This window comes from Panicum virgatum, unplaced genomic scaffold (genome assembly GCF_016808335.1).
Source record: "Panicum virgatum strain AP13 unplaced genomic scaffold, P.virgatum_v5 scaffold_4547, whole genome shotgun sequence".
Lineage (NCBI taxonomy): Eukaryota > Viridiplantae > Streptophyta > Magnoliopsida > Poales > Poaceae > Panicum > Panicum virgatum.
This window is the reverse complement of record NW_024376404.1, coordinates 29,953-45,499: the sequence shown is the minus strand read 5'-3', so window position 1 is coordinate 45,499 and position 15,547 is coordinate 29,953. Positions and strand designations below refer to the sequence as shown.

Below are 15,547 nucleotides of genomic sequence, written 5' to 3'. Positions count from 1 at the left end.
GGATTTTAAGTTCTATAAAAAGTAAACGAAGTCCGAAAATCCTGAAATTTGACAAGATGTCAAGATATCCTATGTGGAGGCTATGGTAAAAAATTGACAATGTTTCGCACAAGTTGTCACGTACGTTGCTCACAACCAGGAACATTTCTGAAGAAGTTTCAAAATTGTTGAGAATGGTGCGGTATGATTTGAAGTGAAAGTGACAGTCGATTTGTGGTTTGCCTCTAATTTTTTTTTATAGCCAATAGACATCAATGATCATATCATGTCAAAAAATGGTAATTTTTTGAATCCGTTTGATAATTATTATTTTTTCTGCACTTATATAAATGGAACTTGAGCTAAAACTACATGAAATAATGGTTAATTTTGGTAATTTTTGGAATATGCATTGTGTAGTAAATTTGACAAGATATTTCCAAAGTATGTTGCAGCAAATTTTGAAAATATGCTGAAACGAGAAAGAGAGGGTGTCAAAAAATGATTTAAAAAAAGTTCTTTGCCGTGTGCCCCCTTACCTGGCACTCGGCAAAGGATGGTTTTGCCGAGTGCCCTCTGAGCCAGCACTCGGCAAATAATTTGTTTGCCTTTTTTTGATGGAATGTTATGTATCGGACTCGTGTTATGTATTGGACTCGTGTTATGTATTGGACTTGTGATATATGTGATGGACTGTGTTATTTGTATCGATGTCATTCTCGTAATTCTCAATTATATGTGATGGACTATAACTGCATGTAACGACCTCTGCATTTATATATATTTCTGTTGTATTTGTATGGAAAAAACAGAGAAAAAAGGAACAAAAAAAGAAAAATTCACCACTTTGTCGAGTGTTTAATCCAAAACAATCGGCAAAGGGGCCTGCTCAGGTCAGCATACTTTGCCGAGTGCTAAAGAAAAGGCACTCGACAAAGATTTGAAAATTTGCCGAGTGCCAGAGTCCAGCACTCGGCAAAATAGCCACGTGGCCGCACCCTGTCGCGGGAACTTTACCGAGTGCCAAAGTCCAGCACTCGGCAAAGTGGACACGTGGCGGCAACCTGGCGCGGGAACTTTGCCGAGTGTCTGCCGCGGACACTCGGCAAAAATTCAAACTATGCCGAGTGCCTGCCGTTAGACACTCGACAAAGCGCCGGACCAGGGTGGCGCCATGTAGCTGCTTTGCCGAGTGTCAGGGCACTCGACAAAGCCTTTGCCGAGTGCCCGTAATCCAACACTCGGCAAAGTCCGAGTGTCTTTTGCCGAGTGTTACACTCGGCAAAGACTTTGCCGAGTGGAACCTGTCCTTTGCCGAGTGTAATGGACACTCGGCAAAATTTGGAAGTCCGGTAGTGATGCTTTGTGTCCAGTTTCTTCCCTGTGGATGTGAAACTGCCGGAGGTTAGTTTCGCAGTGATCAATATAATTCTCTTCTGTGGGCATTTGGAAAGCCCGGATCAAGGTTGCTCCCGTCCCTGTCTGGGGACATGCCCTCCCAAACATTGAAGAAAACATATATATAGACGCTGAAGAAAGGAACACAGTTCTTTTAAAGGTGGGTGTTTGACGAGATTTTGTACTTTAAAATTTTTTTTTGCTCTCGCTTGTGCATGCATAGATGTGCTATAAAAAGTCATTTTGTTCTGAAAGAGAAGAAAGGAAGCGTGCGTAGATCACGTGCGTATGTGCTTGTGAGGAATAATTGATACTAGTGTGCGTGTCTATATGTAGCATGAGTTTGCATAAATTTCTCAAGGTGCATTTAACCAGTATTGCATATGAACTTTTTATTACGGGTAGAGCATACTCTAAACAAGATCATGCCCAAAAATAACGATCAGAAACATTATAGATTACTCAGAACAAAAATAGTAAACCTAGCCCTAAGATGCTAAGCATGATTATTCGACAAAGTAAAACTCAGTATCTGCAGCTCAAAATTTTTAGACAAGAACACAGAGCTAAAAAGACACTCCAGAAATAAATATAGGTTTTTCTGAGCATAAGAACTATATATATGAGGAATTAAGTTGATTACACAAGCATAAATCATGGTATATAGCAAATGAACTCTAATAAATATGAAATTTAGATATTAACAGTGTTTTAGTTTTACATGAACGCAGTAAAAATTTCAGAGCAAGTTCATGTGCATATTTTCCAGAATTAAATCGAGAAAGCTAACAACAGATTAGAGAATCTTGATTGTTCCAATATGATACTGCTTTGGTTGGGTGCCATCTTTTTAATGTGATCTTAAAATTCCATTAGTGATAACATATCCAAAAATCAAGGTTATTTGATGGGCAGAACTTCATGAACATGCATAAGATGGTTTTCTTATTCTTTTCCCTAGATTAAATTTGGTTGAGTTTCTGCAAATGTGAATGTTACAAAATTTGTAGATCTTGTTACAAGGAATCCAGATCAGTTGAGTTTACATTTTTCCGATTTTTCTGTGATTTGTTTCGCATTTTAGGAGTTCACTGGTATACACTGAAAAACTTGCAGAAACACCCTTGAACGAAGAAAAGTATTTACAACCGGGTCCTTCGCCGGCCTTCTCCGCCGTGGCATCTTGCCGGTGGTGTTCTGCGGTGCAGGGCTTACCGGGGCTGCCACGGGGAGGCGCGTGGGAGAGAAGGGATCGAGGAACACCTACCCTGGTCGACGTTCGAGTGTTTGGTGCACGGTTTTGAGCTCGTCGGCGTTGATGGCGGGTCGGTTGTTCGGTTCGCCGGCGCTGGATGTGAAGGAGGGCTCGGGGTAGGGGAACAAGGCGCACACGAGCACCGCGTGAGCTCGTGGATGCTTCTGGGGTAGCTGTCGTGCTCGGTCTCCTTCGGAGCTGGCCGGTCCGCGGTGAGCCTGAGCTCGCCGGCGGCGGCGCAAAAGGGGAACGGCGTCGGGAGGAGGTTTGGGTTCGATTCCGCGCGCGTGGAGCGTATCTAGGAGGTGGCGAAGCTATTGCGGTGGTCGGAGGGGGCAATGTGGGGCTGGGCTAGCCGGTCCGCAAGAGCTGGATCTCGGCGGCCATGGCGGAGCGGCGAGAGGAGGAAGAAGGGGAAGAAGGGGCGCGACTGTGGAGTTCTGGGGGTCTTTATAGGCCAAAGAGCTCCTGGGTGAGGAATGTAGTGACTGGGGGGGTCGATTTGGTCCTGGGCGACTCGACGGCGAGCGGGCGGAGCTGCAGCGGCGCTGCGCCGGCCGGGGGTGTCGTGGCGGCTCGGGAAGGGGTCTGAGACGCGTGTGCGCGCGAGGAGGTGCCAAGGGGCGGCCAGGTGGCGCTGAGAGACTCCCCTGGGTCCATTTGGCCGCGGGCGCGCGGTGGACGAAGTCCACCGGCGGCGTACGGCGGGCGGCGGGAAAACAGAGCACCGAGAGAGAGAGGTGAAGGTGAGGGCCTATTTGGGATTTCTGAAATTCCAGGGACCTTTTGGTAAACAAAATTTTTCTCCTATTTGGAGGGCTCAAATGGAAAAGTGTTGGATACCACTTTTGCATAATTTTTCAAGATCTACAACTTTCGTGTTACGCAAATTTTCATTTGGACCCCACATTTTGAACTATTGGTACATTTGCATATTTGCACAAAAAGACTTTAGTTTTTTTTTTCAGTTTTTGACTTGAATTTGGCTGAAGGTCAATTGAGCACATGTCAATTGAAACACCTCTCATGAGCCAACAAAAATTTTGTGCACATTTTTGAATTAAATTTTGAGTAGCTTTTCACTCCTTTTTCTTTTTCCTTTAATTTCTTTTGTATGATTTGTCTTTTATTTGATCCTTTCTCTTTGAATTAATTTCTCAAATTTTTCTTTTAACTTTAACTAAGGTACATTGATTGTATTTAAATGTGCTAACACCTGAGGTGTCACAGTACCCAGAGAGGCACACGACGAACAACACCCTTTGCCGTGTGCCCCATCTCTGGCACACGGCAAAAAGCAACCTTTGCCGTGTGCCACCCTTGAGCACACGGCAAATTTAATTAAAATGTTATAATTTTTCCTCCCAAAATTTATCTACATTTTCAATATATTGTTTGATACTAAATGTTTGAATATGAGATTTTTATAGAAATGTTAGTTCTATTTAACTAATTTATTTCATTTAGATGATTTTTGTGGTATAAATCAATTTTTAATGAAAAGTGCATGAAATAATAGGAAAAAAATTGTTGAAATGATTTTCATGATATTGACTGTAGTGTGAAACCTTAACTAATAGTTCAAATGAAATTTCAAAGTTTCTGGTAATGAAACATTACGATGATGCAAATAGTATTTCAATTCTATAAAATTAGAATGACGTCAGAAAATTATGAGATTTGCCGCAGCTTCATGCTATCTTATGTGGAATGTATGGTAAAAATTTGAGCACGATATGAACATTTTGCCACGATGATGCTTACAAATTGAGTGTTTCCCGAAGAAGTTTCAGAGAGAAGAAAGAGGATGAGTTTAGATTTGTACGTGTCATGATAAAAAAATTGAGTTTGACTTTTAAACTTTTTCTATAGACAATATGCGTTAATGATTGCTTTATGTTGAATTTTCATATTTTTCCGGGTCCATTTGGTATTTTTAATGTATTAATTGCAAGTAAACTATTTTAATTGACATAATTAAAATATAATAAATAATGACATGAAACAATGAAATTTGAGTTAGTAAAAAAATATTTATCATGTCATTGAGGCCGTATAAAAAATATGAGTGTTCATGTTTAGTTAATTTTTAAATATTTCATTATGAAACTAGTGGACATGAAATAATAGAAATTAACTTTGCTGTGTCTAGAGTCTGACACACGGCGAAGTAAGACTTCGTCGTGTGTCTTGGATCTTGGCACACGGCGAACTACGGCTCATGACTTAACTCCACCACACACGCTCCCCCTCCTCTCTCTCTCCTTCATCTTCCACTACACACGCTCCCTCTCATCTCTCTCTGACAAGTCGAGCACTGGCGGTTGGGTGCCGGTGGCGCTGGCCCTCGGCATCGAGCTGTGCGAGCGGCTGTCCACCATGGGCATCGCCGTGAACCTGGTCACCTACCTGACGGGCACCATGCACCTGCCCAGCGCCGCGGCCGCCAACGTCGTCACCGACTTCATGGGCACCTCCTTCCTGCTCTGCCTCCTCGGCGGCTTCCTCGCCGACTCCTTCTTCGGACGTTACCTCACCATCGCCATCTTTGCGCTCGTCCAAGCCATCGTAAGTTCCAGTCTCCATTGCTAACGGGAGTCTGGCCTCGATCGTGGTCAGCATGCAAGTAATAGTGTATCTCGCATAATCTAAAACTAAAATAATGTCACGGCCGGGGCAGGGCACTGGAGCCTGAGGGAGCCGACGGGAGCGGCGAGCGCGGCTCAGGCGCGGCGGCCACAGGCGCGGCGGCCACGAGCCACGGGCGGCGGCTCGGACTCGCGGCGGGCGGCGTGCGGGCGAGTGCAGCGGCTGGCGGCAGGACGCGACTGCCGGCGGCGACTTGGACTCGTGGCGGGCGGCGTGTGGGCGCGTGCAGCGGCCGGCGGCGCGTGCGGCGGCGGCCGGACGCGGTGGCGCCTGTGGCGCGCGGCAGCTGTAACAGAATCTTTTTTTATTTTTTTAAATCTTTGCTGTGTGCCAGGATCTGGCACACGGCGAAGTTCAAATCTTTGCCGTGTGCCAGGATCCATGGTACATGGCGAACTTCGAATCCAGCGTCGCCTCCTCGCGCCGTTACCATCCCCCGTGGCCGTCCCCGCCGTCATGTGCTCTAGTTTGCCGTTTGCCGGCCCAAACACACGGGAAAGGTCTTTGCCGTGTGCCCGATAAAAAGCACACGGCGAAGCCGGCTTTGCCGTCGTGTTTGGTCGCCGTCGAGGATTCGCCGTGGGCCGGGCACGGCGAACATGTATGCCGTGTGTTTTGGGGCCTTCGCCGTATGCTTTGGGCACACGACAAATGGCCAGAATCCGGTAGTGAGTGGGAAAAACTCACCAAGAAAAAAAAGAGTATAATAGTTTGATCTTCAAGATCAGGCTCAATCTTTAGGTCTTTGGGATCCACTGGTCTTCAGGACCACAATTATGGACCATGATTCAGGGAGCCTAGCTTCTTCCCCCTGTGTAACATCATAGATTTTTCTGGATTGTTAAAGTCGAAAAATGTGTATTTCAAATTTTTTTGAGTGGTATGCTGTAGTAAATTCATTTAAGTGTTAATTCTACCTTCTAAAATCTCTGGTAATTAAAATTTTGAATTGAATTAACGATTATTTTTTTGTTAGTGTGAAGTATTTGGATTTTAATGGATCTACATTGTTTATTCGAATTTGATCGGATTTATTTGCTTGGTTGAACTTGTGTGGAAATTAAATTGAGGAGTGCCCCTCAATTTAATTTCAAATGCTAACTATCCTCGCGGGCCCCACCAAAGTCTTTAACATGTTTGGCCCTAATTCTAACTCGACCCGCGACCCAAACCCGGTCTAGCCCGTTACCTCTGTGGATCTAAGAGGGTGCCATCCTCAACCGGGGTGAAGGCACCCTTCTCCTTTGTGGTCGCATCGGCTGCTCGGCTGGCACGCTCAACGGAGGTGGACATGGCAGATGTGGCGGTGGCGGCGTAGAAGCCCTAGGCTCCGATACCAATTGTTGCCTAGATATGCACACAGTAGGCCAAACGCCCGGAGGTCAGCTTGACCTGAGGGCCACTTGGATTGAATTGAAAATAGCAAAGCTCTCGGTTCAGTTACAGACCATGTGCGGTTGCCTTGCTTTTGTAGAGCAGACCACCCACTACCCCTAGCATATTCCTTGCATAAAGCAAAGATGCCTTAGACTACTTGGATGCCAAGTTTTCTCATTTACTTGGAAGCCAAGGCAACTACTAGATGGAGTAAAAGTAAATTACAAGATACACTAGCTGTAGGCTTACTAATGTCAATATGCACTTTGTTTCGCCTTTATTTTTCTTACATAGTTCTTGCTACACACTTAGATATACAATACATCTAGATACTTACAATTTGAGAATTTGAAATTGAGTGACTACCTGTCTAGTTTTGGTTGAGAAGATAGGAAGTAAAGAGTATTGAGAGGATCGGACAAAGAGAAATAAAATAATATGCACCAGCCAGAAGAGTGTGGACCTGCAGCAACCACCATTATCCGGATAAACATTGTTACTCCAGTTTCAAATCAAGATGTTTGTTCTGATGCTGCTTAACTTTCTGCCGCAATTCTGCCTTGACTGTGTCGTCAAAAGAACCCTTGAGCCACACATACTTGAGTTTAGCTGGACGCTCTATCCCAGAAAACTTGAGCGACGACCCTTCCAAGCAGTGAACCTTGAGCAGCTCAAGTTCAGTCATCTCATTTTCTGCGAACTTGACATGTAGGTTGGAGCTGCAAGCTATCTCGAGGACCTTGAGTTCACAGAATTGGTTGGGTGCATACCAGGTGCCACTGTCCATCATGTCACTGAACTGGAGCTCAACATCTTGTTCCGTTTTGAAACGAAAGCTAAGGGTCTGCAGCCTTCTCACCTGCCCAAGGGCCTGTAGGCAGCTCCAGTGTGCGTATTTTTCTACATGTACGTGTATTTTGAGACGTTGTAGGTTCCCTGGAGGGGTGAGTTTAGCCAACCAGTCCAAATCCTTGTCCATGTGGAGCTGCAGCGATAGGGATTCCAAATGGTTATGGCCCACTATAGCAGAAAACAACCCCTTGAAGTTACTCCTACTGATGCCAGATACTCCTAGCTTATGGAGTTGGGTCAGATTCTTGAGCTCCTTCAGGGTGGCCCAACCACCTCTTGTGTTGACGTTGATAACACCCAGTGTGTGCATGGCGACCAGTGCCCCAATTCCTCCAGGCACCATGACGCCATCACAAGCAACAACATGTCCATGCCTAATAATCCTCCGTGGTGTTGAGGGCTCGTCGTCAGTCAACGCCGCTACCTTCGTGCCGGCATTAATATACTGAAGTTTCTGCAGCTTGATGATGCTCTTAGGAAGCTTAGTCACAGAGGTGTGCTTTATGTCCAGAGATTGGAGCTGCCTCAGGTTACCTAACAGATCTGGCAGGCAAGAAACCTTTGTGCATCTTCTCAGGGAGAGGAACTTGAGGCGAGGCAGCTTCTTCACTATTTCTTCGACATCATCATCTGTTATACTTGTGTCCTCCAGATCGAGAACTCGAAGCACTCTCATCCTGTCAGATATGAAGAATGGCTTCCACTCTCTGGATACAGTCAAAGACCGCAGCCGTGAGAAGTCCAAGCTTTCAAACACAAACTTGTCCCTCTTCCAGCTGCTCCCTATTGCCAGGTGTTGTCCTGCACGTTGTGTGTTCATCGTGCTGTCCTGCACCAGTACGGAGACCTCTAGTGGAAGGAAAATGTTCTCTTCCATCTCCCTTGAGATGAAGTAGTCCAGGAACAATGAGTTGATCTGACAAGAAGTCATTCTCATGTCACCGGCCTTGGTATGTGTCTCCATCATGCCAATGGTGATAAGCTCGTGGATGAGCTTCTCTGTATATTCCACCATGCTGTTGCTGTCAGTGCCCTCAGAGTAGCCCTCTGCAATCCACCGCCTCACCAAACGATTCTGACGAATGATACTGCTTTGAGTAAATAGTGACAGATAGAAGATGCATTTCCTGAGTAGTTGATGACAAGCCTGAAATCTTGAATACATCCAGGTGAATACGTCCCGGAAGCTATCAAGTCCCTTCCTGGTCGTCTTCAGTGCATACATAAAGTTGGCATTCAGACGCCGGGCCTCCCGTATGACGTTTGGTACTTCGGCCAAGTACTCAGCTAAAGCAACTATTAGTTTGGGAAGTCTGCCACACTTGTCTATGATAAGATCTGCTTCAGCCATCATGTTAGAATCGCCCTTAGAGATTCCGTCAGGTTTAAAGGTGTCCTGTTGTATATAGGAAATACAAATTGTATTAGTACATATATAACAAGAAAAAGAGCAAAAAATTATATATATTATAATATCATATCAATATATCACTAGACAATTCAACTACTATACTAACTTACAAGACTATTGTAAGTCCATACTAAGTGATTTATTATAACATTATGGTAAATATTATAATTCACTAGACAATTCAACTACTATCAATATATCAGATTGCAATATGTAAATATATTAACTACAATGACATTGTTATTTATTTTCATTATATTAACTACAGTCCATCAAACCATTTTCCCACATGGTTGAGAGTTAGAAGACGTAAGTATTACATTTGATTATCAAATATCTATGACTAATAAAAGTAACTTTATATTAATTCACAAGTTTTCTCTATTTGTTTGTTTCCTAATACAATCTGCATATATTTTCCACATGTACTAATAGTTTTTCCTCGAAAAAATTAATTCAAACCTTAGCTTAGCATTGGTGGCACTTATTGCAATCATGTATGTTATGGCACCGTGCATCTATGTTTTGATTTTTAAATAAATCTATTCATCTGCCATGATTTCTTATAACTCTTATTGTTTTTCTTAACTTTATTTTTATATTTTATTTAAATAATGAATTTATGTCCTAAACTGCATGCTTAAGTACTAAAAGGGCACACTTATTATTAAAAACTAACACCACATCACTTAGGATCGGTGATACCACACGAAGTGAGATCTAAGATGGGATAACAATGCTCACCCCAATACAATATTATTTTATGTAATAGCTTTGTTAGTATTCGTCCAGAGATGATTTTTTGTAACGGTGGATGCTGATAATTTAGAAACAAATTTTAAGACATACATTATTTGTCATTCATAATGATAGAAGATGGGAAATTTATATAAACAAATTAAGTTATTCCAAACTATCTATCATGATGACATATGTATGTAATTTAATAAAAGGTTGGGTTATTTTGAATACGTATAATGGCATAGATGGGTAAATCAAAAGCAAATTTAGAGTGTTCCTTTTATGTGTTTTTTGAATAGTAGAGGTGTTTTTTTGGCAATAGATAATAGATTCAATGTCTAATATTGGTGATTGTGATTGGAGTCTACCAAAATGAAAGACCAAATGTTTCTAATTATTGTGAACATTTTGTAGGATTTTTCTTTTTACCCCTAAACAAACTTGTGAAAATTTGAGGCCTCCAATTGGTATTGTATGGTAATTCGTGATAATAAATTATGTAACTACTTCTTAGAATTTTTAATTAAAGTTTTGACTAAAGAATTGTAAAATAATTACATGATACTTTAGTTGTATGTACTCTATTTTTTAAAATACTACTACACATAGAGTTTTCTTTGTTAGAGAAAATTCAATATGTACCGTTGAAATGACTATTTATGGCATTGCAGTAACTAAAAACAATATACTTGAAATGAATGTTTATGCCATCGCAGTAACTAAAAAAAGTATAGCATAAGACCTAGTATCTATTTTTTAGCAAAAATACTAAAGGGAAGTTAATGAAAGGTACAATAAGAGATACTGTTTATAGTTAACATGTGGATAAAGAAATTGTGGTACCTAATAAGACAAATGTTTGAAAGCTAAATATAGATTCATACCTCACTAGATATAGGCTACAATTAGAATTAACATAATTTAAACTAATGTAAGGAGAGATTATGCGAAAGGGACAACATGAAATTTGATGGCGAAACATATATAATAGTCCATGAATTTATTGTGAACATACAGAGATTGCAGAGTATTTAATGGGTGTGTGTTAGAGAGAGAGAGAGAGAGAGAGATGGTGTGCACAATAAGATAAGCAATTTTGATATGTTTTAGGTACTAATTTTTATCAATGATCTTATAATTGTCCATCTAACATTGTAACCCGCATAGTAGGGGCATGTATTAATGGGCTAGTTTAGATCAAACAAGAATGGAGGATGACACATCAAATGTTGGATCCCTAACTGATTACTGATGCATTTTTATATTGGGATAGACATATTGTTATAGATATTCAAGTTGTCACGCCCCCAAATGATGAGTTGATCATATTATATGTGACTAGTTAGATCGTTAGCATGCATGAAGCAAGTTGACGACACACCTGGAAGAGATGACGGGCCGCATCAGCTTCTAGACCTTTGACCCGGCACACTGCATCAGGTGACGTTGCACAATGTCTGGCAACACTTTCTTCCCTGGTAATAACAATGGTACAGCCTCCAAAAGGGAAAGATAACAATGGTACAGCCGGTATCAAGTTAGCTTCTATCAAGTCCCAATCTTCCTTGGACCGCAAGCCGTCAATAAAAACAAGGCACGGTTTTTGCTCAAGATGTTTCCAACACATCCGGAAGATATCTTCGCCTTCTTTTGGTGGTGTTGAGAAGATTTCAAGATACAAGCTCTCACAGAAGTCCGTGATATCGAACGGATGGGGTACATTAACAACGTAGCTTCCATGGTGCCAACCATGAGCTCGAGGACTATAATGGGTATGGAGGACTTGGGCGAGAAAAGATTTCCCAGCACCAGCCACCCCGCAGACGGAGACCACACTGTGTGTTTGTACCTAGCCCCAAAGTGTACTTAGTTCCGAATCGCGCCCACGAAGGCCATGTACTTTCAGCCAATGGTCTGAGGACTCTGTGTCCTCGTCACTCAAACACTTGTCCAATGTGGTAGCTTCATTAACCTGCAAAGCAGAGGTACGTATGTATGCAAAGCAAGAAGCATAACATCAGCACATGTATTCATGTAGGATGAGCACTATGTATGTAACTAGTAGTAAATACTCCCTCCGTTCCAAATTATAAGTCATTCCAAGAATCTTGGATAGTCAAACTATTTTAAAGTTTGACCAAAATTATAAAGAGAAATATAAAGATTTATGACATCAAATAGGTATACTATAAAAATATAACTAACAAAGAATCTAATGATACTTAATTGGTATCGTAAATGTTATTATCTTGTTGTATAAATTTGATCAAATTTAGAAAATTCTGACTCTCCGAAATTCTTGGAATGACTTATAATTTGGAACGGAAGGAGTAGATATATAGAGACATGTACAAAAATGTAGGAAAGCTTTTTTAAAAGCAGTTTGTTGGTATTTACCAGTGGTTTTTTGGGAAGGTCCTTTGAGTTTGAGAAGGCGTAGACGGAGTGCTCAGTTGAGAACTCCCGGAGCAACCATACGTGGTATGGCTGTCCCGCGCACAGGCTTGCCATCTCAACCTGCTGCGTTGACACAACAACTCGGCTCTCATTCTTCATGTCTAGAAGAAATGTCTTGATGGCATTCCACTCCACGATGGTGGAGAGACCTTCTAGGACGATGAGGTATGGCTTCTCCTTGATTCTCCCCATGAATTCTGCAAGCATACTTTCTTGGGTTGCCTTCATCACCTCCAGCACTTGTTGCAGACTTCCGGTGTTAACTCCTTGCTCTTGCTCTTGCTCTTGTACTTCTAATTCTAAAACTCCTTGCTCTTGGATATTGGGCTCTTGGGTCTTTTGCTCTTGGGTATTGGGTTCTTCTTGTGTCTTTGGATCTTTGGTCTTGGGCTCTTGGGTCTTGGGCTCTTGGGTCTTGGGCCCTTGGGTATTGGGCTCTTGGATCTTGAGCCCTTCGGTATTGGGCTCTTGGGTCTTGTAAGAATTTGTGCTGAACTCAACCAACAAGCTCCGGATGAACTCATGGGGACTGAAAGGATGCATCAGCTTCACCCAAGCGCGACATGGAAACATGCCACAGATTTCAGGCTCGTCATATGCCTTCTTGATGATGGATGTTGTCCCAAGATCTCCTCCTGTTCCACACACGGCAATCACTTGAAGTTCCTTGCCCTCCCGTTTTATCAATCTGGCGAGGTCCAAAGTGCCTGCCTGATTATCAAAGCCATCCCTGGGCTTGATGAAGATGTCCAGGGTCCTCTTGCTGGCAGCAGGAGCTGGCAGCATCTGCTGATCTCCAGAGCTGCCGGTGAGGCTGTAGCGTATGTTCCTTTGGTTCACATCCTCAGCCTGTAAAACTCCTGCTGTCTCTTCGGCCTCCAAGTCCATTACACTGGTGAGTGTAAAACACCCAACGCCGGTTAATCCGGTGCCAAGTTCATTGCACCGATGAGTGCAATTTGCTCATCATCGGTTTAACTAGTGATAGCAAATTGTCTTCGTTTTGATCTTTTCGACTTGGATTTCTTCACGGTCTCTTCAATTCTTGTCCCTTGGAATGAGCAATGAAATTTTTTTGTACTTTAGTCCATGGGATTATCAAATTGCACTTCTCCCCCATATTGACTAAGTACCTCCCCGTATCACCATGCATCCTTTTGCATTGCATTTTCCATTCCCCCCTTGCTAATGGCATCATTTGCTTGCTTTTAGGGTACATTTCTCCCCCTTTGTCATCAAACACCTAAAAGCTTCATAACCACTAGCAACAAGGAGCATTAGTAGCAAAATGAATTAACTAGGTGAAAGGTGTTTTACCTAGCCATGCCTCCCTATATCATTTATCTCTTTAACCTTTGGGAGTTATGGCATGGTCTTCTTCGCTTGTCCAATCTTTCTTGATCAATTGATACCAATTGTAAGGTTAACTGCAATGTGCATCATCTTGATATCGAAGGATTGAGTGTATTACCATATGGACTAAGGGAGTGTGACTACAACAAATATCACTTTGAAAGCATGTTAGTCACAAAAACACAAGCACAGCGGAACCACCGTAGGGGCGGCCCTTCGGGCCTAACTACGCCTATCTTCTCTTTGTCATCACTTGAACCTAAAAGCCTGAGAATAGTCATCTTAATAATCATATTAGTCCAAGTGTTGTGTTGTCTATATCAATCACTAAAACATTATATTGAAATATGGCATGAGAGGCCATTTTTGCTACAATCTCCCCCTTTTTGGTGATTGATGACAACACAACCAAAACAAGCAAGATGAATTGCAAGAATTGACAAATTGAACCACTTACACTTGCTTGAATGCTTACCATCATCCAATGACGATTTGGCCTCCCCCTAAAACCATGATCCCCCTTTGTTCCTCCACCTATTTGCTACTCTTCTCTCATGTGTCGACTTGATCCAATCGGCATTTTCCCCCTTTGGAATATACTTTTCCTTCTTGGGAACATCTCTCCCTCTTTGTTGGGAACATCTCTCCTCTTTTGTTGGGAACATGCCTTGCTTTGATCCACATTTCTCTCCCTTTGGAATCAAATCACCTAAAAAGTCTTGCACCTAAAAGTCTTGCAAAACAATATAGCTCAAGAGAAGATTAGTAGTCTAGGGAATTTGTTACATGACTCATGATCCAGTTGCATGATATCAATGAAGATACCAATTGAAAATTTCACTACGGTGGATCACAAAATCACGAAACTAGCATGACATGAGCTAAACTTTCCACAAGTGTGTATACAAAATGATAATGTGAAAATCAAGTGTAAAACTAAATTATTCAACAAGAAAGCTTAGATTATATCATACACGGATGTAGCTCTAAAAAAGATAAAAAATTAACAATGATATCAATTGAATGAGTTTAGGACCTTGCATACCTCCGGGGGTATTTATTTACCTTGCATGTACCAATTTGAAAGTGACTTGCAACCAATTGAAAGCCTTTAAAAAAAGAGCACTTGGTACACTAGACTTGAGCAAATGTATGAGCACATAGCCTATGAACTTAGATATGAGCATTTAAGTTCAATAGAGCATGGCTCAATATGCATGAAGCACAATTTATCTAATCACTCTTATAGAGTTGTTTGTTCACATTGAACATGAATAACATTCTCTTAGAGTGGTAATTCCAACATGAGACTACAAAAGATAAACTTGCAAACATGTTAGTCTCAAAATCACAAACCATAGGATGAACTCCTCCTAAATGTGTGAATTTAGTGTTTGAATCACCAAGCAAATGTATGCACATTGATTTTGATACAATTGGAAAGTTTACCCTATAGTTTGTGTTCATGGTACACATATGAAATACATACCTCATGAAGTCCATGCACTATGAAAGGTAACTTTGTGTAGCTTTCTACACACTTATCTAACCATGTAGGTTGCTCATGGGTTAGAATCATGACACAAGCAACCTACCATATATAACACTAGGAGATGCAACACATGCAAACATCCTAGCAAGAGCAATGGAGCTACATGATGCTTGAATTGAAATCTAGCTACCATTACCTTACGGGGGACTTGGACAACAAATGTCCAAGTTTTGATTTTGGCTTCTTAGATTGAATCAACTCATCCTCTTGTAAGCAAGGCCTCCAAATCCCCCGAAGTTATTCTTGGGCTTCAAGTCTCCTTTGGAACCCACACCATTTGAGGCCCCTTCATATTGGTGATGATGTCCTTGGACACCCAAATGGAGTGGTTCCAACTCCTTTCTTTCTTTCCAACCTTGTGAGCAACCACATTGTCATTGGTCTTCTTTTTGATCACATAGGAGGTGCTATTTCTTTTGTTCCTCCGGTTGGGCTTGGTGTAGATGAGAGAACTCTTGATTGTGAGCTTTTTTTTGTTCTTCTCATCCGGAAGTTTCTTCCTTGGTTGAGGACACTTGTTGGA

The 15,547-nt window shown here is 42.0% G+C and overlaps 2 protein-coding genes across 2 annotated transcripts; both read right to left on the bottom strand.

Annotated features, from left to right (window-relative positions):
• Positions 1 to 6,689: 6,689 nt before the first annotated feature.
• Positions 6,690 to 11,493, bottom strand: LOC120694283 (disease resistance protein Pik-2-like). Its single transcript, XM_039977446.1, has 2 exons — positions 11,044 to 11,493; positions 6,690 to 8,906 (listed from the first exon to the last, which is right to left on the bottom strand). The coding sequence occupies exons 1-2, from the start codon at positions 11,287 to 11,289 to the stop codon at positions 7,155 to 7,157; spliced, it is 1,998 nt and encodes a 665-aa protein (XP_039833380.1). The 5' UTR covers positions 11,290 to 11,493; the 3' UTR covers positions 6,690 to 7,154.
• An 18-nt stretch (positions 11,494 to 11,511) lies between these two features.
• On the bottom strand, positions 11,512 to 12,962 carry LOC120694285. The gene is made up of 2 exons (XM_039977448.1): positions 12,060 to 12,962; positions 11,512 to 11,634 (listed from the first exon to the last, which is right to left on the bottom strand). The coding sequence occupies exons 1-2, from the start codon at positions 12,903 to 12,905 to the stop codon at positions 11,512 to 11,514; spliced, it is 969 nt and encodes a 322-aa protein (XP_039833382.1). The 5' UTR covers positions 12,906 to 12,962.
• Between the last annotated feature and the right edge of the window lie 2,585 nt (positions 12,963 to 15,547).